This window comes from Lepisosteus platostomus, chromosome 5 (genome assembly GCF_059453375.1).
Source record: "Lepisosteus platostomus isolate fLepPlt1 chromosome 5, fLepPlt1.hap1, whole genome shotgun sequence".
NCBI lineage: Eukaryota > Metazoa > Chordata > Actinopteri > Semionotiformes > Lepisosteidae > Lepisosteus > Lepisosteus platostomus.
In genome coordinates, this window is record NC_142615.1 from 32,198,831 (window position 1) to 32,223,999 (window position 25,169).

The 25,169-nt window shown below is 40.5% G+C and overlaps 2 protein-coding genes and 2 non-coding genes across 4 annotated transcripts in view; 3 read left to right on the forward strand and 1 right to left on the reverse strand.

Moving 5' to 3' along the window:
- Window positions 1–25,169, forward strand: part of LOC148665564 (antigen WC1.1-like) — a 589,159-nt gene that overhangs the window by 496,381 nt on the left and 67,609 nt on the right. The window lies entirely within an intron of this gene.
- Window positions 4,146–4,228, forward strand: trnal-uaa (transfer RNA leucine (anticodon UAA)). The gene has a single exon. It is a non-coding gene; the product is annotated as a tRNA-Leu (tRNA).
- trnan-guu (transfer RNA asparagine (anticodon GUU)) lies at window positions 9,185–9,258 on the forward strand. The gene has a single exon. It is a non-coding gene; the product is annotated as a tRNA-Asn (tRNA).
- On the reverse strand, window positions 21,873–22,811 carry LOC148665602 (uncharacterized). The gene has a single exon (XM_088633084.1). It carries the CDS (start codon window positions 22,784–22,786, stop codon window positions 22,175–22,177), a length of 612 nt encoding a protein of 203 aa, XP_088489210.1. The 5' UTR covers window positions 22,787–22,811; the 3' UTR covers window positions 21,873–22,174.

The window sequence follows — 25,169 nt, forward strand, 5'->3', positions numbered from 1 at the left end:
TAAGACATACCTCTCAAATACTGTAAATCAAGTTAAAAATGGTGAATCGATTCTCAAAAATTACTGTACTTTGCATGATTGGAAACAAATGCGTGATTGCGAAATGCTGTGGTGTTACTTTTACAAAGACGGTCAATGAAAAAAAGAATGTTGACCAGGGCAATACTTTGAGTTTACACTTACAGCTTGTCCAAGGTCATTCATTATTAATACTATTAGTAATATCTTCGTTAAAGACTTTGATGGCCACAGCTCAAACATGAGAGGTTGAGCTTTATTAGCTCCACCTTGCCGAAATTCCGGATACTATTATTTTGCTTGTCATATTATAGGAGAATTTACGGTAACTAGCGGTATTTACCGGTAACTCGCAGTATTTACCGGTAGCTTGCGGTAGACTGCGTACAGCATACCGGAAAATAATGCGGTATCGCCCACGCATTTTGAATGGCTGCATCTGTATGTCCCCCAGCTCTGAGCCCATTGGGCCTGCTGGTGTGACCAGAGCTGCAGCGTCGCCATGCTGGTGGGGGTCAGTTCGGCTTTTCTGTTGGAATGAACAGGGGGGTTACATGATGGTGCTGTCTGTGGTCTGGCTGTCCTGCTGGTCTGGATGAGGGGTGCGTAGTGTGGTGCAGGTTCTTGTCCCATCCTGCTCTTGGTCCAGGTTGGAGGGTTGCACCAATTCTGTGTCTTGTTAGCTGTTATGGATGGGTTTGGGGGTGTTAATACCAGAGTGGTCCGGGGGGGGTGCAGGTGTCTCGGGGGCATTCTTGTTTTTCTGTGAGTTCAGGTTGATTCTGTTGGTTTTGCCACGAATCTCCCTCACGCAGGCAAGCGCTCCCGCATTCTTACGAGCTCTCCCCGTACCAAACGTGCACGTGTCAATCAGTCCTCTACTTAAACCCTCATCTGCCCCCCGGTCATTGCTCACGATTGAGATTTTCTCCAGGAGCTTACGTACTAACTACACCTTTGCCTTACTACGACTTCTCCCCTGGACCTCGACCCCGCTTTTCCGACTACCGCTTTAGCCACTCGATTTTGTACCTTCGCCTGTTTTATGCTTTCTCGGATCCTGACCCCAGCCTGTCTCTTCGTTTACGCCTCTGCCTTCTGAATCCACACCGACGCAACTTCTACGCCTTCCCGGACTCCGACCCCTGCCAGTCCCTCGACTACACTTTCGCCTGTCGATTCTGTGCCTACGCCTGTGCTACGTGTGGAAGACCGAGCCAAAAGGTCAGGACAGTGACTATGCGTGGGAAAGGTTTTCTGTTCGCACCTAAGACCACTGTCTTAGGTGCAAACTAAAGCCTGTGATTCCTCACACCCATTCAACCAGAGAAAATTGAAACAGATTGCCTACTTTTAATGTATAAAAAAGGAAAGTATAACTTCAGTCCAGTGAGCATGTCTTGAGTGCTAGGGGAAACCCTTTCTCTGTGATATGCTCCCCTTCAGCTGATTGTATTAAAGATCTCTGTTGACAATCTCCCAACCTGAGTGAAGACTGAGTTTTCTTCGACATACGCCTTCCCGGACTCGGACCCCTGCCTGTTTGCTCCGACTACGCCTGTGTCTCGCGCCAACCCTACCAAGGGCACCGCATTGGATCCCTATCCTCAGCAGTCAGCCCCTGCGTGACAGGTTCTGAGCGTCTTCGTTACATCAGTTTGTGTGTATAGATGAAAAAGCTATTGAAGAGCACCCCGACACCCCCCACCCATCTCGGTGGAAGTTGCCATGTTCAAAAAATCCTAAAAAGATCATTAAAGTTTCACACAACAAAGCATGACTGTGAAAGGTCAGGAGGCCTGCCTAATGGTGGTGCTGGCCCCACTAGCACCTCTTCCAGCAGCAACCTTAGTTTTTCCCAGGAGGTCTCCCATCCAGGTACTGACCAGGCTCACCCTGCGGTCCATGTGGGTCCTAATGCCCTAGTATAGTGACGGGGACACTATACTGTAAACAGGCGCCTTCCTTCGAATGAGATGTAAAACTGAGGTCCTGACACTCTGTGGTCATTAAAAATCCCATGGCGTTTCTTGAAAAGAGTAGGGGTGTAACCCTGGCATCCTGGCCAAATTTCCCCATTGGCCCTTACCAATCATGGTCTCCTAATAATCCCCCTCTTTGAATTGGCTACATTTCTCTTCTCTCCTCCTCACTGATAGTGGTGAGTGTTCTGGCGCACTATGGCTGCCATCGCATCATCCAGCTGGATGCTGCACATTGGTGGTGGTGGAGGGGAGTCCCCATTACCTGTAAAGCGCTTTGAGTGGAGTGTGCAGAAAAGCGCTATATAAGTGTAAGCAATTATTATTATTATTAATGAGCACAACACTTGATTACAGTAAAAAAATCATTAAAAAATAAAGAAATGTTCCACAACTCAAAGCAAGCATGTATAAGGTTAGGGGAGCTGTCTGATGTGTAAAACACCTGGTTGCAGCACTGTGGCTGTTGTGCTTGAAGAGCTATTGACTCGTGAATAGCACCCTCCTATCCCCATGTACAGGCTGTCTAATGGTGCCAAATTGAAAAAACCATTACAAAATAAATAAAGGGGCCGCAGCCACAGCAAGGTTGTATAAGGTTAGGGGGCCTGTCTGGTGTGTAAAACATATGGTTTCAGCAGTGTGGCTGTTGTATTTGAATTTCTATTGAGCCATGAAGAAGACCCACCTATCCCAATGTATTACCTGTAGTGTTACCTTCAGAAAATCATAAAAAAATAAAGGGGTCACAGCCACAGCAAGGTTGTATGAGGTTAGGGGGCCTGTCTGGTGTGTAAAACATATGGTTTCAGCAGTGTGGCTGTTGTATTTGAATTGCTATTGTAGCGGCAATGCTTGTTAATAAGACAGAATTAAGCGTTGGTATGCTGTCCTAAAGGAGGTCCCATCTCACCCTCCATCTCTGTGGTGCAGCCACAGAGAAAGTATTCATGCAGGCTGATTTAAGATGTTTTCTTTTGATAAGGAACAAGCTCCCAGACGGGGATGCACTTAGCTAAGCCTGGCTATCATGATCAATGGTCATCCATTGGCGCCTATCAGTCTAGGGAGTGCCGAATGGAAATCTGGACTGCATTCCTAAGTGTCAAGAGTAAGTGAATTATATCTCATCTTGACCAACCAATCAGGGACTGGCAGGGCGTGGTAATACCATGTGGGTCTCCAATGCCCGCCAAACTCTCAACCAATCAGCACACATCTGTGTCTTGGTCAAAAAGGGAGCGCAAGCTCAGATCGGGGCTCTCCTTGGCCATTTTCGCGCATCCTCAGAGACAATCACGTGTCAACTGCTGTTGTCTGCAAAAGGACTTGGACTTTGTTCTAAGGGCGAGGCCGAGGATCCCGTACGTACTCAGAATTCTACCAACATGAATGCTCCGCTTGATCAACGGCAGCCTACAGTTGGACCCTCGTCGACAACCTGAATAGCTTATTCAAAAGCAGCGCTGGACCGGGAACGAACCAGCTTCTTCCCAGGCAAAAGAGTGACTTGTGAGGACTCGCGGTCACACTCTGTGCGTAGAGACTTTCTACTAGCCAGCAGGACTCCTGGTAGATGCCCTCGGAGCAATGACTGCCCTGCGCGCCGCAGTCAGATTCCTCCGTCCGTCCTACTTCGAGCTGCACCTTGACTGGTTGGCCGGTAGCCAGAGGACACTGACACAACGCCCATTGGACAACCGCTGCAACAGAGGCTGCAACAGAGCCTGTCAACTGGTTTGGTGTTCGTGCCGGGAGATTCCAAATCCATACACAGTGGATAAGTAAACCCCATGTTCTACATTGCGTCTCGAGAATTCAATTGTACCTCAACAATCAATTTATCAATTTATCAATTTAATTCATGAATAATGTATTTACTTCCGAGTTCAGAGTAACAGTGGGTAATAACACTGGTTAGCGATTTGGTAACCGAACGATATATATTGACGTTGAAAAAATGTTTATGACATTTTTATGAAAAAATGTCATAAAAACGAAAAAGTAAAGGCTGAGAAAGCATTCACAATGTATTTTATACACAAATGAATTATTCTCGCAACTCTAAGAGGTTTCGTGGTTTAATTTTTTTTAATTGTTGAATCATATTTAAATGTTAAACAACTGAAAAGTGTATCGCTGTAGACCAGGGTGACCGAGTGGTTAAGGTGTTGGACTTAAGATCCAATGGACAAATGTCCACATGGGTTCAATCCCCACTCCTGGTAGTGTTGTAATAAGCTTTAAGTGACAGAACACTTTGATGATTTACACTCTATTTATATATGAATTTACTAAATTTCAGTTCAGTTCTCTTCACTCCCACTCCCTGGCATAACTGAGCTCTCACTATCACATACTGAAGGCTTTACATGCATTAGCTGTGATACAGCTCCCAATAAAGACAGAATCAAACAGTTTGTTCTATTTCTCATGGTGATCCTCTTCTTGATCCAAATGAAATGGATCATTTAATATGATGCCTCGAGAAAAGAAAAGGAGTGAATTTCCGCCTGTAATGATTGATGCCCCATCAAACATTTTGTAACATCCCCGGAAGATTATACAGTAGAATTCTGGTTTGTGGTGTAGATTAAGACCGGTTCAGGGACGCCAAATATGTAAGAAAAGTGGCTCTCTGAAGGCACCAGTTCTGTAGGGTTTGGGCATTTACTGAGACAATTATTAATTGTAGCAGTAAATCACAAAGTTGATTCTTTTGATGGCTTTAGAGTCCAACCATGCGACATAACTCAAACAACGCACACACACAGGTACTAATACACGAGGATACATTTATTAATACATAGAATATGCATATAAACCTAACAGATCTTATCGAGAGGGTTATCAGAATACAAAAGGTATATATTCAATCAGTTACAAAGTGTTACACATATCAAGAGGACATACGTTCAGTATATCATTCATTAAGACCGTTTCGTAAAGTGAACTTGGTTACAACTTCTACATTAGATACTCAAAACAAGTACATAACTCTTAGGAATTAAATTGATATCAACTGGTTTGGATAACAATTGAATTCTCGAGCTGTAATGCATTGAAGTTGAATACTCATCCAATTTTTGGGGATTCAGATCTCCTGCGGGCACAAAGAAACAGTTGCAGGCTGTTGCTGTCCAATCCGCGCTCTCTGGCTCGGTGCCAGGCTGTGCTGTGCGGCTTGCGACGGTGCGCTGCTGATGCTCACTGTTGGCTTTAACTAGCAAAGTTTGTGCACAGGAGAAAAGATGACTGTGGGTCCCAGCAAGTCAGGAAGAGGACTGGTTCGTTCCTGATGAAGAGCTAGTTCTGAATAGTGATTCAGCTGTCCACAGTTCCGACCTGTTCATGAGGCCTGCTGCTGGTTACTCTCTGGCAACCTCCACTCTAGACTCTTAGAACAAAGGAAAGTTCTGTCACTCGGACACACTGGCCGTTCCGTGGTTGTCCGGGCTGAGTCTCAGGATGGTCAGGAGGCACGCTGCGAGAATGTCCTGCCCTTGGGATTCTCCTTTGAATTCCCTTTAGAGTTGTTGAATCTGAATCTCAATCTTGTCTGAATCTCTGTGTTGCCTGTTTTTACCTGGAGGAACTTCAGCTCATTGATTGGCTGAAAGTTCCATGGGCATCAGAGTCCCACGTGGGTTACTCGGCCCTACCAGTCCCTGATTGGTTGATCAAGGTGAGATATGAGTCACTTACTCCTGACACTTAGGAATGCAATCCAGATGTCCATCTCGCACTCCCTAGACAGATAGGCGCCAATGGATGACCATTGATCATGATAGCCAGGCTTAGCTAAGTGCATCCCCCTTTGGGAGCTGTCCCTTATTAAAGGAAACCTTAAATCAGCCTGCATGAATAGTTTCTCTGTGGCTGCACCACAGAGATGAACAGAGAAATGAGGCCTAATTTGGGAAAGCTCAGAAACACTTAATTCTGCCTTATTAATAAGCCTCGCCACTTCAGTGGCTTAAATTCAAGGTAAACAAGACTAAGGAAACGAGTTGGAAACTTGATGTCGAACTGGAATTTAAGTACCCGGAATATTTCATTACATTGGGCAATATGTGCCAGAGAGGAGCACTTTAAATCCCTTCGATAGCTCAGTTGGTAGCGCGGTTGACTGGATTAGAAACAGTTAGGAATTCTTAAGTTGCTGTTTCGACTCCAGCTCGAAGGAAGGTGCTTTTGTGAACTTTAATCAAATAGTTAAAACAGCGAATCTTTTTCACTCAGACGTTGATCAAAAGCTCAATAAACGATGAAGCAGAGGCTCTTGTTCCGAATTCAGCTAACATCTGGTTGTCTTGTTTTGGCCAAGATCTGATTTTTGAATTAAGGGACTACGCTGTCTGATTTGTAATTCAAAAGTAGATACAAATGTCACTGTTTTCAAAGGATAGGTACTTAATTGGCTTTATGATTTGGTATTGATTTTGTATCATTATATTATTACGTTTGTGCTTTCTGTGTTTTTTATCATATTGTGAACTTATTTTTTAAACAAATGCTAACAAAGGCTTTCTTCTCTTCCTCTCGTGGAAATCACAAGATGTGAGCAAATGTTTTTTTTTTTTTTTTTCACGTTGCGATCCAAAGAGCCTCAGACGCACAGTCTGACAGTAACCAAACCAGAATGGATTCTGCTGGGAGCCGGACTGAGCTCATTCTCACTCCCTGTGCTGAAAACAGAATTATCTCTTCCCCAAACATTGTCTACAGCTGCTAGATATTGCTCTGCGTCCTACTGCTCCAGCAATTCCTTTGACCAAAGACAGATCACTTGTGCGCTTTTAAACTTCTTGCAGCTACAGGCTCTTTGATGGCTCATGCTGATCATCCTGTGGATCCAAAAGAAAATATTAAAGCTGATACTGATTTTTTTGATTGTAATTTGCATCTAGCTACAACGTCCCTGTGTAGAGAAAAGTGGTTCAGGGACGCCAAATATGTAATCATAGTGGCTCTCTGAAGGCACCAGTTCTGTAGGGTTTGGGCATTTACTGAGACAATTATTAATTGTAGCAGTAAATCACAAAGTTGATTCTTTTGGTGGCTTTAGAATCCAACCATGCGACATAACTCAAACAACGCGCACACACAGGTACTAATACACGAGGATACATTTATTAATACATAGAATATGCATATAAACCTAACAGATCTTAGCGAGAGGGTTATCAGAATACAAACGTTATATATTCAATCAGTTACAAAGAGTTACACATCAAGAGGAAATACGTTCAGTATATCATTCATTAAGACCGTTTCGTAAAGTGAACTTGGTTACAACTTCTACATTAGATACTCAAACAAGTACATAACTCTTAGGAATTAAATTGATATCAACTGGTTGGGATAACAATTGAATTCTCGAGCTGTAATGCATTGAAGTTGAATACTCATCCAATCTCTGGGGATTCAGATCTCCTGCGGGCACAAAGAAACAGTTGCAGGCTGTTGCTGTCCGATCCGCGCTCTCTGGCTCCGTGCCAGGCTGTGATGTGCGGCTTGCGACGGTGCGCTGCTGATGCTCACTGTTGGCTTTAACTAGCAAAGTTTGTGCACAGGAGAAAAGATGACTGTGGGTCCCAGCAAGTCAGGAAGAGGACCAGTTCGTTTATGATGAAGAGCTAGTTCTGAATAGTAATTCAGCTGTCCACAGTTCCGACCTGTTCACGAGGCCTGCTGCTGGTTACTCTCTGGCAACCTCCACTCTAGACTCTTAGAACAAAGGAAAGTTCTGGCACTCGGACACACTGGCCGTTCCGTGGTTGTCCGGGCTGAGTCTCAGGATGGTAAGGAGTCGCGCTGCGAGAATGTCCTGCCCTTGGGAGCCTTCTGCTCCTGGGCCGTCCTGCCCTGGAATTCTCCTTTGAATTCCCTTTAGAATCTTGTTGAATCTGAATCTGAATCTGAATCTGAATCTCAATCTCACAGGCTCTCTGTGTTGCCTGTTTTTACCTGGAGGAACTTCAGCTCATTGATTGGCTGAAAGTTCCATGGGCATCAGAGTCCCACGTGGGTTACTCGGCCCTACCAGTCCCTGATTGGTTGATCAAGGTGAGATATGAGTCACTTAGTCCTGACACTTAGTAATGCAGTCCAGATGTCCAACTCGCACTCCCTAGACAGATAGGCACCAATGGATGACCATTGATCATGATAGCCAGGCTTAGCTAAATGCATCCCCCTTTGGGAGCTGTCCTTGGACCTTAAATCACCTTGCATGAATGGTTTCTCTGTGGCTGCACCACAGAGATGAACAGAGAAATGAGGCCTCATTTGGGAAGCTCAGAAACACTTAATTCTGCCTTATTATTAAGCCTCGCCGCTACACCTGGAAAAGATAATTTATTAGTTGCGTGCAATTAGAATCTTTTACTTTACGTATGGTAGTGGAAATAGTTTTAAAAATGTTTTCTAAAGAAGATTGTATTGACAGGGCCTGCCTTTAGCGCTCAGTAGCGATGATATAGATGGAGAGCTGTTGATATAGATGGAGAAGAAATGTAAGATGAATTGATGATCTAAGCTAAAATAGCCCTAACACGCCTCCTGTAACAGTGTTTGTATTCATAGCAAGTAATATTTTTTTTCAAACCCGAACATTGCTTTTGCATTAAGTGTTATGTAACCATTAGCGGTTTCGGTAGCTTCTTAAGACCGCACTTTTCCAAACTGAAGCCTATAAGAACATTATTCAAGACACACCATGGCCCAGAATCGTGCATTGGGACAAAGATTAACATCCATTGAAAGTACTCCCAAATAAAAGATTTGACCGAAAAATTAAAAGAGTAGGCAAGTATTAAAACAAAACCATAACTTCTTGACTTCCAATCTCTTTCCTGGTTCAGGCCATGTAAAATGACATATTCAGTGGACTCATGCCGAGGTTGTGAGTTTAAGCCTCACCTTATATAAATAATTCTTCCTGTCTTTTTGTGCAGAAACTACCATCTTGGACAACCGCATAGGGCTTGATTTAGTTTAAAGCATGAATGCATTTCCTTTCTGCAACAACTTGTTTTTCAAGAAATTCATACAGCTTGTGAAAAATGAAATTGAATTCTTGGCTATCAGAGCAGAAGGAATATTGCCGACTGGCAAGAAAATGCAAGCAATGTTTATTTTTTGACCGGAAAGGTGCGAATGGAGAAAAGTCGCACTCATCAGTCTCTGTGGCGCAATCGGCGAGCGCGTTCGGCTGTTAACTGAAAGGTTGGTGGTTCAACCCCACCCAGGGACGGTAGTCTTATTATTGTCAATGTAAACACTGCCTCCGCTAAAGCTGAAACCTTAACCCTCTTTATTTTGGCCGAAAATGCGAGTATTTTGCCCGTGTCCAACAACAACACTTGAGACCGGGTAAGTACAGTAATGATCAACACCGCAACTCCCTAGACAACCATATTCACCCATGGAAAAGTATCTTTAAAGGGCTGGCGGGAGATATCATTTATACTCCTGTTGCGTCCTCTGCTAAAATCGTTTAGAAATACAACGCGGATTTGTTTGAGAATTTGACAAGCATTGTTACGTTAGCACTGTGAAGTTGGATGTTGATATTTTGAGATATTTACCTTCATTTTAACATAAATATAAACATAAATGCTGTACAATCTATGCTGTACAATCAAACACGGGTATATTTTGAGTCTCGTGCTGATCGTCCTGTGGATCCAAAAGAAAATTTTAAAGCTGATACATTTTCGGTTGTAATTTGCATCTAGCTACAACGTCCCTGGAAAAGAGATTTTATTAGTTGCGTGCAATCGGTATCTTTTACTTTACGTATGGTAGTGGCAATAGTTTGAAAAATGTTTTCTAAAGAATATTGTATTGCCAGGACCTGCCTTTAGCGCTCAGTAGCGATGACGCTGTTGATATAGATGGAGAAGAAATGTAAGTCTATTAAACTCTTAGCTAGACTGGGATCCTCCACTTGCAGGTTAGTGTTTTTTAGGATGAAGAGCAGGAATCTGATGATATTAATGATATAATCTGCAATGGTCTGGTGAGACAGCCCAGTCATCTTCAACTGGGAAACAAATGTCTGCATTTTGGGAATGTCCTTCAGAAAACTTAAGGAAACTTCCGATGGATCCATAAAAAACAGGAACCTGGAGACATTTTCAACCTGAAAAACATATATAGAGAAAGTCATTATTTTTATGACCAACATCCATGGTATGTGAAGTTTAAGCCGAGTAAAACCCATGTACCAAATACCTACCTCCTTGGAGCAGTTTACCATTCCCAGGCCCTGGATAAGGTATTGTTTAAAGCCAGCCAGGAGAGGAGAATCAAGAGTGTTTTCTGTAAAGTCCAGCCAGGGCAACTCTTTTTTCGGAGAGCTTTTAGATTACCTTTAACTGACACCCTGTAGATATAAGACACATGGACAATTACATGTATTATAAGTGTTTCCGTTTTCTTAGTTGGCTTCTGGGAGAAAATAGCTTTAATTGTGGCCCCGTGTGACTATGTATATCTACCAATTCACTGACATCCCAATTAAGGCTACATTTTTTCTTGCCTCTGTGAAACAAAATCAATTTTTATACATACAACGCGCAAATAAAAAATAAAGCACTAGAAACCCTATTGAGCAGAGAGTCTTACTGTTCCCCATCTTCCCCTTCCTCCTCCGCTTCTGCTTCAGTTTCTGGAGCAGCCTCTGGCATCTCTTCCTCCTGGACAGCGGCCTCTTGCTCAGGGCCACTGGAATACAGGTAGATGCTTTTACATAATATGTTGTAACAATGATTTCAAAAAGAAACTACAGAAGCCTTACAAATTAAAAATATCTCACCTTGCCAATGTGTCTTCAGGCTTCCCATGTACAAAAAGGCCCAAGGACTCTAGCAGTCTTACAACCGCTATCCTGTTTGCCTCACCAGACACGATCTCTATTCTGTTGTAATCCACGATGACCCCGTTCTTCAGGTGATTCATCATGTCCTTCCTCGCCTGTTGAGAGGCCATCGTGATCTCCTCTGCCAAGGTGTGCTTCATACACGCCCTCTTCAAGTGAGCAGGAAGCTGATCAAAAGTATTCAGGCACATCTTGCACACCAGGGGAATCCTCGCGGGTTTCCTTTTAAAATAAATAATATAATTTGTGTATAGAAACAAGCTAAGACTGATTTCTTAAATTATCCTTAATTTTCTCTCTCATAGTTTGAGCATAATGATTTTATTGTATTGCTCATTGCTCCAAAATAAATAATGGTTTCATAAAAAAGTGAACATTCTCATCTATATTCATTTGCAGTTACACTATTGCAATTAATCTGTATCCATTCTGCATTCATATCTACAAGAAAGAGCTCTCAATTAATTAAATGCCCCATTGAACTGGCCCTGATTATACAATGCAAGGAGAAGTCTTCTAAGCCAATACTTGTCACCAGAAAGAGGCTGTATTTCAATTATACAATATACAAAACAATACCATTTAACACAAAGATATATTCCACACCTCAGCATGCACATGATGAGATTCTTGATATTAGATTAGTAAAAACAATATCAATGCACCGAGAGACGCTTAAGAATAAAGATGCATCTGCCTGACTGCATATTAGTTTTAAAAGGTTATCAGCAAATGCATTTAAAAGTAAAAATGTAAAGTCTTACCTCTTGATCGTATTGGTGATTCAATATCCAGGACCTTAGTCAAGTCTCAGAGTTACTGTATCTCCTGTCTCGATTGCAGGTGAAAAGTGAAAAGTATATTGCACTCAGCAGAAAGTTACCCCGAGCAAAGACTCCACCCCTCCCAGAAAACAGGACTCCCCTTTGGCAAAGCAGTGGGTGGAGGAAGCCTTTGCTACCATTATCAAACACATAAATCGTTATAATTTAATTTTAAAAACATGGCTAAGCATGGGTTTAAAGTATATTCAACAGTGCAGGTGCATCAAAAGAAATCGATTTTCCCAAGCCCTCGGAAAGAATTACCATTTCCAAAGATGTCTAGTTTCAAGCATTAACATCCAAAGTACCTGTCTTAGCTGGGGCAGGTAGTTTGCCTAGCCATCTGAAAGAATTACCATTTCCAAAGATGTCTGTTGTAAGCCAGGTTCAATCATTACCATCCAAAGTATCGGTCTTCCCTTGGGGCAAGGGAGTTTCCTGTGTGTCTAGGATGTGTACTTCCCTTAAATAAAGGATGAATATGGGTACCATAGGTAGTAAATCTCTCAAAGCTCAGAGTTAAACTAAAAAACCCTTGGTGAGTGTGTTATAACATGGATGGGTATTTATAGTCCAGTGCCTCCTATTTGGTGTCCCCCGAAGGCATTTTGAACCCAGCAGGTGACACTGATTTAGTTTTATTTGGCCCTGATTATGCAATAAATTATAAGTAACCAGAAAGAGGTGGTATTTCGATTTTACAGTATATAAAACAATACATATATTCCACAGCTCAGCATGCACATGGTGAGATTCTTGATATTAGATTAGTAAAAAATACCAAGGCACTGAGGCTTATTAATAAAGATGCTTTTGACTGACTGGACCTTGGGGCAAGGTGTGTAAATTACAACAGACATCTTTGGAAATGGTAATTCTTTCAGGTGGCTTGGTAAACTTCCTGCCCCAGCTAAGACAGGTACTTTGGATGTTAATGCTTTTCTGCAATTTTAATGCAATTTCTGTGTTTGATAATGGTAGCAAAGGCTTCCTCCACCCACTGCTTTGCCAAAGGGGAGTGCTGTTTTCTGGGAGGGGTGGAGTCTTTGCTCGGGGTAACTTTCTGCTGAGTGCAATATACCTTTCACTTTTCACCTGCAATCGAGACAGGAGGTACAGTAACTCTGAGACTTGACTAAGGTCCTGGATATTGAATCACCACTACGATCAAGAGGTAAGACTTTACATCTGATAACCTTTTAAAACTAATATGCAGTCAGGCAGATGCATCTTTATTAATAAGCCTCTCTCAGTGCATTGATATTTGTTTTCTAATCTAATATCAAGAATCTCATCATGTGCATGCTGAGGTGTGGAATTTATCTTTGTGTTAAATGGTATTGTTTTGTATATTGTACAATTGAAATAAAGCCTCTTTCTGGTTACAAGTATTGGCTTAGAAGACTTCTCCTTGCATTGTATAATCAGGGCCAGTTCAATGGGGCATTTAATTTATTGAGAGCTCTTTCTAGTATTTAAGAATGCATATTAAATTTATGGCGTATTAAATAAAGGGTGAATATGGGTACCATAGGTATTACACCTCTATAATCTCAGGGTTAAAATAAAAAAAACAAGGTGAATGAGGTGTAACATGGCTTACATGGATTATTTAGTAGAACTTTAACTTTAGTAGAAAGTGGCTTTCAACAGCCATCTCTGGAAATGGTCAGTCTTTTAGACAGCTGGGGAGAAGGTACAGAGTAATTTACACACCTTCCTGCTACCATGATCAGAGCAGTATTAGATTAAACTTGTCATTTATTGAAAGCCCAGTTTTTAACAATCATTTTCATTTTAACTTACTTTTTTCAAAGAAGGATCTGAGGTTCACTTCTTGAATTAAATCTTTTGACAAGAGGTAAGACTTCTATTTTACATTTAAACCCATGTTTAGCTGTGTTTTTTAGATTCAACTGAACCAATTTCTGTGTGTGATAATGTCCTTTAATTCTGACAACATCACACTAAATTACATGATATAAAACAGCTAATGTTTCTAGAGATAAAGTTTCTGGGATGCTTCTCATTACTTTGCATTACCAGGGACAGTTTAATTCACCTTGTACAGCATTGAAAGACCAAGATGCTTTTTTAAAGTTATTTAACATTTTATAGAACTTTGTCTACTATGGCAACACGATGAGCTTGGTGAAATTTGGAAAAATACTGCTTGGCCACTTATCTTAAGATAAAGATAGGATAAAGGTTTATCTTTTGCACCTACCTGCCCCCCAGGGAAGGCCGATGCTTTCTAAGTTGATGGTTCCCTACAGTAGACTGTACCTTATCTTCTAAGGTAATGTATATTGACCCAAATCAGTTTTGGAATCCAATCTACTGACGAGATGGAGCACATCTTTTTTTGGATACAGATTCATTGCAATAATGTAACTGCAAATGAATATGAGCATGTATGTTTGTTCATATACAGTGGCAGGAGCAGTCTCTCATTGCAGTGAATTTTCAGGGCCAATTCATCTCTCCATCTTATACTGAATATGAAAGGTACCTGTGTCTATATGGACTCCTCACTAGTTGGAATTTGTATATATTCCAGTGTTCCCTCAGCCAGTCCTTCTGTTGTAATTCAATTTATCTCATAAAATTCCTACCCCACTTCTAGGACCAGCAGTTTTTGAACTCCACAATGGCTCCTATTGGAAAGTCTGTGACTGAGACCAAGTAAGAGTTCACTTTTTTATATTAAGCCATTATTTTGTTTGGAGCAATGAGCAATTCTGATATAAATACAATAAAATCATTATGCTCAAACTATGAGAGAGAAAATTAAGGATAATTTAAGAAATCAGTCTTAGCTTGTTTCTATACACAAATTATATTATTTATTTTCAAAGGAAACCTGCAAGGATTCCTCTGGTGTGCAAGATGTGCCTGAATACTTTTGATCAGCTTCCTGCTCACTTGAAGAGGGCGTGTATGAAGCACGCCTTGGCAGAGGTGATCAGGATGGCCTCTCAACAGGCGAGGAAGGACATGATAAATCACCTGAAGAATGGGGTCATCGTGGATTACAACAGAATAGAGATCGTGTCTGGTGAGGCAAACAGGACAGTGGTTGTAAGACTGCTGGAGTCCTTGGGCCTTTTTGTACTTGGGAAGCCTGGTAAATGATTTGAACTAATTTAACGTCATATTCGTGAAATCCAGAGAACGTCTTCACACTTGCAGTGGCTGTTGCAGGAAACACCTGTTGAATCTCACTCTGGATCTCTTGAGAGATCATTCAGCGAGCGAGTCGCAATTAGGAGATAATTTGGTATTTCTTAAGAGAACTCAGAGAACAACAGCACCGATAAATGCTGGGGAGACAGGTAGTTTTTTTTGTAATCAGATTCCAATGTCGAATACTGTGTATGAGAGCTTACTGTACGTAACTCTCCTTTTCTCACATTTTCTGATGACTATTCCGAAGGGGCACCCTGTCAACTCCTAATACTTTTTAAAAATTTGTCTGCGTGTTTGATTGTTGTCGTTTAATTTTTAAAAAAGTTCAATGTTGATTATAACTAAAGAAATTAATGATCACAAACAAAAAAAGGCCTGAAGATGCGAGTCGCTTTTGTATTAGAGCTGGATGACATGAGCTTATAAATAAAAAAAAACGTTTTCTTCCAATAAATCATACATTTTGTTCCATCCTTCTTACTATACTTCTCTCTTGTAGTAGTAAAGCATTTTGATTGAAACTGAACAATACATTAAAGGTTTCATCTATACACTTATACTTACGCTGCTGTGCAGCGGAGCCTGATACACCCCAGTGGGCAAAAGACGTATAATATATGTCTTAAATGCATACCTTAGACGTATAAATGTGGTCTGCAATTCGTCTAGAATGAAATTCTAATATACGTCTATTGTTATACGTCAATTATACGTCTATGATTAGATGTTCATTATACATAAATGGTTGGAGTTCTATTATATGGATAAATTTAGAGGTCTATTATACGGATAACTTTAGAGGATTATTATACGTATATGGTTAGAGGTCTATTATACGGATAACTTTAGAGGTCTATTATACATCAAAGATAGGTTTTACAGGTGTAGAAACTAGTAAATCAAGCCAATGATTTGGTTTAGAAATTTATTCAGAAAATACACAATCACACCTGAAAAATATGTATTTCAAATTATACATTGTATACAATCGATCAACAATCAACATATGGGCAATAATCATAAAAAACACAACTAGTCTTAAACTTCAGCTACAAATTCTGGTAACATGGCAATATACAGTATAGTAATGACAAACACAAACTAATTACATTAACGCACAAAACCACATTTTGATTCAAATATAAATTCTAAAATGCACAACTTCTGCATTTCCAAGAAAAAAAAAAAATTACAATGGAAGTTAAGACGATTTTTGTCCACCATTTGCAAACCCTGTCTAATTGTCCTAACAGTTAGAACCAGAAACGTATTATTTTCAGGGTCCAGATCTCCTGGCCCCCTGCCTTGCATATGCATTCTTCAAGTAACGCATTTTGTGCTCCTTTATTTCTTTTAATGTCGATGTAGGGTGGGAGTATATTTACTATATTTAGTATACACGCGTAAATAAAGTAATTACTGCTAAAATAATTTACTTTGTACACTATGCAGATTGCCGTATACTCCTAGTTGCGGTACACAAGACATTAACAGTAAAAAGCCTCAGATACTGTGTTAGATGTGTTTTCAACGTAATATATATGCGTTTATTAATGTCGGCAATTTTATGGTTGCAATTCGACGTTAATTATATGTCGCGGCAACGTATACAGATGCAGCCATTCAAAGACCGCGGTACAGACACGTACCAGAGGTAATTGGCTACGGCGTCGTGCATCGTGACGTGCGATGACGCAAAATACCGCGGTGCGTGATTGGTTGACCGACAGGGGCACTCGTGGTCCGTTGGTCTGTCGTAGAAAGACTTACTGTAAACGTCTTTACTGTGCCCGTTGTAGATATTGAATTTTACCACTGAAGGGAAATCTTAGTAGCTGAGCATAAAAAGAATAGGAGCATACTGTAACGCGTGTGAAGGCCATAAACGATATTAATTTTGGAACATAAACATACAGTATATAGCTGGTCTTGGTACTTTAAAGAAAAAAATACACACCAGTATTCCATTTCTCCCTAAACATTGTAAGCTTCGAAGTCTTTAACTAACGTGATACCGGAGTCAACAAGCATACTTTTAGAATTTGATTAAAAGGGAATATAATATGGAATCGCGTATCTCAAGAAATTAATAACGATATAATTATATTCATGTTGCAAAAGAACTGCAATGGACATAAAAACTCCCTTGCTTTTAACAGAGCGTTCCATAATTTTTAACTACGAAAATGCCAATTGAAAGGATTTGTAAACATATTTTGTTAAAGAAAGTCAGTTTTTTCCGCAACACATAAAATACATTTTTCCAAGAAAGTTTAGCCTTTGTCACTAATGAAACCACTAAATAAACACATAAATATAGAAATCTTAAGATTTGTTTTATTTAATGTTGGTAGATCCAACCTCTGTAAAACGTCTTCTCTAGTTGTCCTGCATATGTATTCGCTAAGGAAGCTGTGTGTTCTGAGCCTGGATCTCTACATTTCTGTATGAACCAGCTTAGAGGGCTAAAGACAGCTTGTGTTTAAACTGAGTGTAAGGCAGTTTATGCTTCTAAAGTCATGGTCAGCATTTATTATTGTACTGTGCTGTAAACTTGTTCTGTGCCAAGTCACATTATTTTATAGCGTTTTTATAGCGTTATCAAATCCGGTGGCGCTGTGTGTTAGTTTCCTGACTCCCATGTCACATGGTCTGTGATTGAAACCTGTAAAACCGGTTTAATTCGTCACAGCCAGCACTCCGGCAGAGCACTCTTCAGGTGTGAGGGTCTTCTGCTCAGAATGAAACGCTAAAATGTAATGTAGGCTCTACATGAGTTCAATTATGATTTAGGCTTGATTAAGGTCGCTGCCTTTCATCTAAAACCCTACTTGAATCCTTCTAAACTAAAAACCAGTGTTAGTGAGTTCTACATAAAGAGGTATCCAGGTAACAGTGAAACGGGCAGGCAGTCTGGGGAGATCGCCCATTTTCCATGTAAAAAGTTCCCTGGTTCCACACCCCTTGGTGTTTCTCTCGCTCTCCCTCGGGTCACCTGATCATTAGCTCGAAAGATTTGAGTGCTTTGTGTATATTCTAATGGTAGTGGGGGCAGGGTGTGTGGGAACAGGTTTGGTTGAAATTGCATTGGAGATCTATGTTCTTCACACCTGAAACATTTTCTCTGAAAGCATTTTCTTCGCAGTTTAACCGATCTTGTTACAGCATGTTACAGTTTACTATTATTAACCATATTAATTTTAAGTGCTTAATGTAAAATCTTGTAAAAATATATTTTCATTGTTCAAATATACTTTAAGTCTGACTATCATATAATAAGTTGAATACAAAACTAAAGAAAAAATAGGGTTAAATATAATTCAACATATTTTGCTAACAATGTTAATTGTTTATGAATAATAAAATGTATTAACTAAGGAGTAGGATGGCACAGTTATTAGTATGTTTTTGTTTTGTTTCTTTTTCATAAATACAACAGTAGTACCTGATGTCTCAGTGGCTTTCAAAATTAAATTATGCATGCAAACCTGTGAACTAGAAAGATAACTAAGATATCCATCCTTTTCTAATGGTGGCAAAGTGGTTAGCATTGCTATCTTGCAGCACTGGGGTCCTAGGTTCAATTCCTGCCGTTTTCTGTGCTTTCTCTATCCTGCTAGATTTGCAATTATTCTGAAAATTTTCATCTTGAAATAACTCATTTCTAAATACCTTTTTCACTGTTAACATCTTGCAGCAACTCTGCGACAAAATATACACTCTGACAGTTCATCCTGCTACCAACATTAAATAAAACAAATCTTAAGATTTCTATATTTATGTCTTTATTTAGTGGTTTCATTAGTGACAAAGGCTAAACTTTCTTGGAAAAATGTATTTTATGTGTTGCGGAAAAAACTGACTTGCTTTAACAAAATATGTTTACAAATCCTTTCACCTGGCATTTTCATAGTTAGAAATTATGGAACGCTCTGTTAAAAGCAAGGGAGTTTTTATGTCCGTTGCAGTTCTTTTGCAACATGAATATAATTATATTGTTATTAATTTCTTGAGATAAGCGATTCCATATTATATTCCCTTTTAATCAAATTCTAAAAGTATGCTTGTTGACTCCGGTATCGCGTTAGTTAAAGACTTCGATGCTTAAAATGTTTAGGGAGAAATGGAATACTGGTGTGTATGTTTTCTTCACACGCGTTGCAGTATGCTCCTATTCTTTTTATGCTCAGGCACTAAGTAAAAGGAGATGCTTCATATTGCTTGACTAATTTTAAAAACTAAGTTATAAATGCAGACGCTCCCTCGGTGCGCTGCTCTGGTGCGCCGGCTCTTACACAGTGCCTGTCTGCCGTAAGCGTTACAATATACATACCCAACACTGCTTGTACCCATCTGTCATGCAACACCTTGAATTGAATTGAGGGGAGAGGGGGGGAATACTAAAGCCAATACTGGCTCAATACCCTCAATGGGCTTTGACGTGCTAATGCGTTGGTTTAACAGTCAGGGTGTGGCAGGCTTCCAATGTCAACTCGACTCGATTGGAAGACAATGAACGTATTTTAGCCCTAAATGAATTAATAGCAAACATGGTTTACATAAAATACATTTTTCCAAGAAAGTTTATAATAATACTATCTATAGTTGAAATCTGAGCCTACTTTAAAAATAAAGGAAAAGCATTTTCAGAGAGCAATCACGGTGTGTTTATGTAGAAAAAGCGATTAGGTTTATGAGCAATCTAATTACCTATTCGCTTAAAACGCTATATAAAATAAAGTTTATTTAGAGATGAATGATCAGTGTCGCAGTTTAAATAATGGGAGTCAGGAAACTAACACACAGCGCCACCGGATTTAATAACGCAATAAAAGCGCTATAACATAATGTGACTAGGCACAGAAAAAGTTTACAGCACAGTACAATAATAAATGCTGCCCATGACTTTAGAAGCATAAATTACCTTACACTCAATTTAAACACAAGCTGTCTTTCTGTATGAACCTCTAAGCTGGTTCATACAGAAAATGTAGAAATGCATTAGCCTGATTATGATTAAAAAACACATAATTAAACACGCTTTTGCAATTTAAATCAGAACATGATTTAAATCAATAAAAATGTTTATATTGTAACGCATACTGTCCAGCCTCCATTTCTCTATAAAAATTTACTCTGTTGCACACACACACACTAGAAGCAGGAACCGCTGTCAGAAGGGAAGATATGTTCAAAATATCGCAAATATCGATCATGTTGCGATATTTTGAAATATAAAAGTCAATTTTTTGTCCATAATAATGCTTACCTATTTTTTCGAAGAAATGTTTGTTAAAAGAAAAGTCCAGCACCAGCTGGATTCAAACACACAACCTGCTAGTTGGTAGTCACACACCTAGACCAGTAGGCTACAAGACAGCTTGCATGAACAGGCAGGCGAAACAGCCCTACACAGCCCTGTCGCAGTACACGGATATAATCATACCGTTATTAAATTCTTTAGATACGCGATTCCATATTATATTCCCTTTTAATCAAATTCTAAAAGTATGCTTGTTGACTCCGGTATCACGTTAGTTAAAGACTTCGAAGCTTACAATGTTTAGGGAGAAATGGAATACTGGTGTGTATTTTTTTCTTTAAAGTACCAAGACCAGCTATATACTGTATGTTTATGTTCCAAAATTAATATCATTTATGGCCTTCACACGCGTTACAGTATGCTCCTATTCTTTTTATGCTCAGCTACTAAGATTTCCCTTCAGTGGTAAAATTCAATATCTACAACGGGCACAGTAAAGACGTTTACAGTAAGTCTTTCTACGACAGACCAACGGACCATGAGTGCCCCTGTCGGTCAACCAATCACGCACCGCGGTACCCCGTGTCATCTTACCTGCGGTACGTGTCTGTACCGCTCACTTTGAATGGCTGCATCTGTAGCTCAGTAGTGGAACAGTTGATCGCTTTTGAACTGTTCTGAATGTAGTGGAAATAATATGGTCACAAAGTAACGAACATACAGTATTCACCACTCACGTAGTGTAATTTATTAATAATTAAGATTAATGTAAACCTTTATTAGTAGCTATATTACCGGTTAATCTGATGAGAATTCAGAACACAAGTCTCTCGCTCAGTAAACACGCTTTATCGTTTACTGAGCTTTCGATGAACGTCTAAGTGAAAGACAAATTCACTATTTTCACTTTTTGGTTAAAGAACACTTTTATCACATGTTCTGCACTCCTGATGGTGTTTAACGGTGCTCTTTTCTACACGCCTGATTTGAGGATCCCCAGCTAAAATATTTTTAACTTAACAGGCTGGATTTGAGCGTCTTTACAGAGAGCCGATTTGGAAGCCTCACATATGCAAATGGTGACACTTTATCTTCGCTCCACATAAGAAACTCATTAATCTTTGAATGCTTTCCTCTTCACTTGCAGCACTAGCATTTGTCTACAGTTTGTGGCATCTTTTCAACACAATATATATTTCACCATGGACTGAAAGGTCAAATGGTTTTGGCAAAAGATAAGGAGATCTCCTGGCCTGTAAGGGATCAAACCTACAACCGTGGAGTTATTAGAACGACAATCGATCCAACTGAGCTACACATACACGTGAGACTCTCTGTGCAGCATAAAATTTAATTTAGAGAATTATTTTCCCTCTGAATTTAAACCCTCACAATTATGTGTACTGGCTTTCTGCAAGTGGTGGGTATGATGTAGAAGAGATCAGCCTCTGTGATGCAATATCAAGTGACACTGACCTTCTGTTATACTGTTCCCTGCTGCATTTAAACCTAGTGGGGAAATACTGGTATCCATACATGAAAGTTTTCCTCCTTGTCAAATTATTTTCAAGCACATTTTTGTTGTTGAAAATAAACCTTGTGAATTTACATGTTGTGTCCCTCTTCTGTTAGTGTCACCCAAATTGATACATTGTGCTCTGGCGTTTCTTCAGATCATACCATTTTGTACAATACTGGACTCTGGGGCACACTCTTTTTCCAAAACTCTCCACCTCTCCATCTTCTCCTTCAATTGTTGCTTCTCTAAAACTCTCCTCCTTTCTTCCTCCTTCTTCAGCTATTTCTTTACCTCCTTTTCACAAACTCTCCTCCTCTCCTTCTCCTCTTTTGCTTGTTTCTTCTCCTGCTTCTCCAACAGTTTCCTCCTCTCCTTCTTCTCCTTTGCTTGTTGCCTCTCCTCCTCTTCCCAAAATCTCCTTCTCTCCTTTTCCTCCTTTGCTTGTTTCTTATTCTCCTCCTTCAGCTGCTTCCTCCTCTCCTCCTCCTGAGCTCACCTCCATTCCTCCTTCTCCTTCTGCCTCCTCTCCTCCTCCTGCTGCAGGCGTTTCTCCAGCCCCCGAGCGTAGGCCTTCCACCTCTTCTGCTCCTTCTTCTCCCATCTCACCTCCTGCTTCTGCTCCTCCCTCCTGTTCTCCTCCGCCTCCTGGGCATGTCTCCGCTCCTCCTTGTTCATGGTCCTCCTAATTGCATCTGCTGCCTTGGTGTGTCTCCTCTCCTGCTTCTCCTCAGTCTTCCTCCTCTGCTCCTCCTCCTTCTCCCGTCTCCTCTTCTCCTTCTCCAGCATCTGCCTCCTGTCCTCTCCCTCCTTCTCCCATCTTCTCTCCTTCCTCCTCTTCTCCTCCACCTTCATCCTGTCCTCCTCCAGCTTCCTCCTCTCCTTCTCCTCCTGCACCTCCTGTCTCCGATCCATCAACCACCCTTCCAGCTTCCGCCTCCTCTCCTTATCCCGCTCCTGGGTGTTCAGGGACCGGTGCCTCCCAACCCGGACATTCCTGACTTTCTCCACTGGTGCCGCTGTCCTTTTGCCCCCTTGCGGCTCCTTCCATCTCTTCAGCTCTGTAGTGTTGCTCTTATCCTCATCGACCCCGGAACAGCACAGCATCTTGGTGAAGGAATGGGAGGAGCTGACCTGCAAGGATGATGGATCTGTAAGCGGTGTCTTTTTCAGCCACCCACCTGAAATAACAGCAGGCTGGTGTCCCAGCCCAGCTCCTGTCTCTCTCCCCTTGGATCTGGGAGATATCCAGGTTGAGTGGGGTGACGCAGATATCTTGGAAAGCTGAGGGGGTCAGGAGAGTCGCCCCAGCCCCTGTACCGCCCCGATACCACGGTGTAAGCTGGACAAGGGGAGGGGTTTCAGTGACTCACTAATCCCACATACAGATGCAGCCATTCAAAATGGGTGAGGTATTTCGCGGCATACTGCGACACGCCCACCGGGGTATCACGCAGTTCACGTGTGTCACGTGACTAACTATCCGGCTTCGCCTTGTAAAACCGCCAGGGGGAGTGTAACCTCTCATGTACAGCATTTGAGCCTTTAATTTTGAACTGTGTATTACAGCATGTTAATCATCAGTCATTAAAATGTTGGTATGTTTTATGAAAGCAAGATTGCTCAGTTGGACAAAAGTACACAACCTACCTTTATCAGAAATATTTATGCATCAAAGCCTTTACTGAAGATATTACTAATAGTATTAATAATGGATGACTTTGGACAAGCTGTATACTCAAAGTATAATTTCTTTAGCACATTTGTACAAGCACTTGGAATCTGTCCAAGCCATACTTTGTCAGGCATTTTGTTTTACTTCAACGGGCATAAAAACTTCCTTGCTTTTAACAGGGCGTTTCATAATTTCTAACTACGAAAAATATTTAAAATGCGACACCTATCATTCAACTAGAGCTTAAAATATCACAAGGATCCTCAAGAGCACAGCAAAGAGTGTATTAAAAGACACTTGTATTTATGAACGCTTTCTTTTCCGTATACCAGATTTTATGGAACCACTTCAGAGGGGTGTTCCAGGAATCGGCACTTTAAAGAAAAAAATACACACCAGTATTCCATTTCTCCCTAAACATTGTAAGATTCGAAGTCTTTAACTAACGTGATACCGGAGTCAACAAGCATACTTTTAGAATTTGATTAAAAGGGAATATAATATGGAATCGCGTATCTCAAGAATTTAATAACGGCATGATTATATCCGTGTACTGCGGCAGGGCTGTGTAGAGCTGTTTTGCCTGCCTGTTCATGCGAGCTGTCTTGGAGCCTACTGGTCTAGGTGCGTGACTACCAATTGGCAGGTTGTGTGTTTGAATCCAACTGGTGCTGGACTTTGAATTTTTATTTATTTATTTTTTAATCGCGTAACATAAACATATTACCGTATGCAAACTGTACTGTATACAGTATGTATATGTATATTTAATGTCTTAACTGTGCCCGTTTAAGTATTGAATATTCATATCTAATTTTACCACTGAAGGGAAATCTTAGTAGCTGAGCATAAAAAAATAGGAGCATACTGTAACGCGTGTGAAGGCCATAAACGATATTAATTTTGGAACATAAACATACAGTATATGGCTGGTCTCGGTACTTTAAAGAAAAAAATACACACCAGTATTCCATTTCTCCCTAAACATTGTAAGCTTCGAAGTCTTTAACTAACGTGATACCGGAGTCAACAAGCATACTTTTAGAATTACTTTTGAGCAACTAATAAGAAGCGCAAAACGGTATGTGTTTTAGTTTCGTTTTGTGCTGGGACCCGTGGATTGATTAGAGATATCAAGTACATACAAGTCATTTTTTAAATGTTGTAGTTCGTCTTGAAAAAATGTTACGAGTACGTCATCTATCAACAATTACACAGGTTCTGTTTCCATATTGCGGATTTTGGTTACATAATATTATTTTCTAGATTTCACGTTGTGAATATGATGGGATGTCTGATGGGATGTTTCTAAAAATCCATCCTCTGTAAAACGTCTTCTCTAGTTGTCCTGCATATGTATTCGCTAATGAAGCTGTGTGATCTGAGCCTGGATCTCTACATTTCTGTATGAACCAGCTTAGAGGGCTAAAGACAGCTTGTGTTTAAATTGAGTGTAAGGCAATTTATGCTTCTAAAGTCATGGTCAGCATTTATTTTTGTACTGTGCTGTAAACTTGTTCTGTGCCAAGTCACATTATTTTATAGCGTTTTTATAGCTTTATCAAATACGGTGTTACTGTAGTTTCCTGACTCCCATGTCACATGGTCTGTGATTGAAACCTGTAAAACCGGTTTAATTCGTCACAGCCAGCACTCTTCAGGTGTGAGGGTCTTCTGCTCAGAATGAAACGCTAAAATGTTTGTGTATATTCTAATGGTAGTGGGGGCAGGGTGTGTGGGAACAGTTTTGGTTGAAATTGCATTGGAGATCTATGTTCTTCACACCTGTAACCTTTTCTCTGAAAGCATTTTCTT